The sequence below is a fragment of the Cyprinodon variegatus genome, unplaced genomic scaffold (genome assembly GCF_000732505.1).
Source record: "Cyprinodon variegatus isolate N-32 unplaced genomic scaffold, C_variegatus-1.0 Scaffold609, whole genome shotgun sequence".
Taxonomy (NCBI): domain Eukaryota; kingdom Metazoa; phylum Chordata; class Actinopteri; order Cyprinodontiformes; family Cyprinodontidae; genus Cyprinodon; species Cyprinodon variegatus.
The window spans coordinates 185,259-185,830 of NW_015151062.1; the positions used below are offsets into that span (position 1 = coordinate 185,259).

At 50.3% G+C, this 572-nt stretch overlaps 1 protein-coding gene across 1 annotated transcript in view; it reads right to left on the reverse strand.

Moving 5' to 3' along the window:
- Positions 1-572, reverse strand: part of LOC107096260 (tubulin polymerization-promoting protein family member 3-like) — a gene marked incomplete at its 3' end in the record, with an annotated part of 14,539 nt that continues 13,967 nt past the window's right edge. The window contains exon 4 of the mRNA XM_015392841.1: positions 1-192. Within this exon, the coding sequence (XP_015248327.1) occupies positions 1-192 (192 nt within the window). The remainder of the gene's footprint in view (positions 193-572) is intronic.

Genomic DNA, 572 nt, shown 5'->3' on the forward strand with positions numbered 1-572 from the left:
CTTCTCAGGCTTTACTTTGCTGTCATACGTTCCAGCGTTCTTGTACGCGTTTACGTAGCCCGTGTTCTCTACGATCTCCTCCCGGCCTTCACGGCCTTTTCCCCGGCCGCTGTCATCAAAGCGCTCCTTGTGGGATCCTGTGTAACGGGACGGGTCGGTCAGACGGTCCACTGCGGCTGTCTTTGCCACTTTCTGAAGGACAAACAGAGGACAGGAAGTGAATCAGATGAAAAGTAAAGCCGTGCGTACACTGTACGACATTTTAAATCATTGTACTCAGATACGGCTCACACTGTGCGACAAAAGCACAGGGTATAAAAGTTCACAGCTCACAAAGATTGATCTCACACTGCGCGGCCAAAAACCACATTCCTGACCCAGCTCTGAGAGATGCTGCAGGTCGGACTCGTCAATCTGGAAGAAGAATTTCCTTGTTTGCTCATACGCAGTGCTTGAAGTTCTGGCAAATGGACTCGTAGCTCTGCTTCAGAAGAAAGATTGTAAGCTGATCCCTTAGGATAAGCTTAGGACCAGCTTAGGACCAGCCAAGGACCAGCCTAGGACCAGCCAAG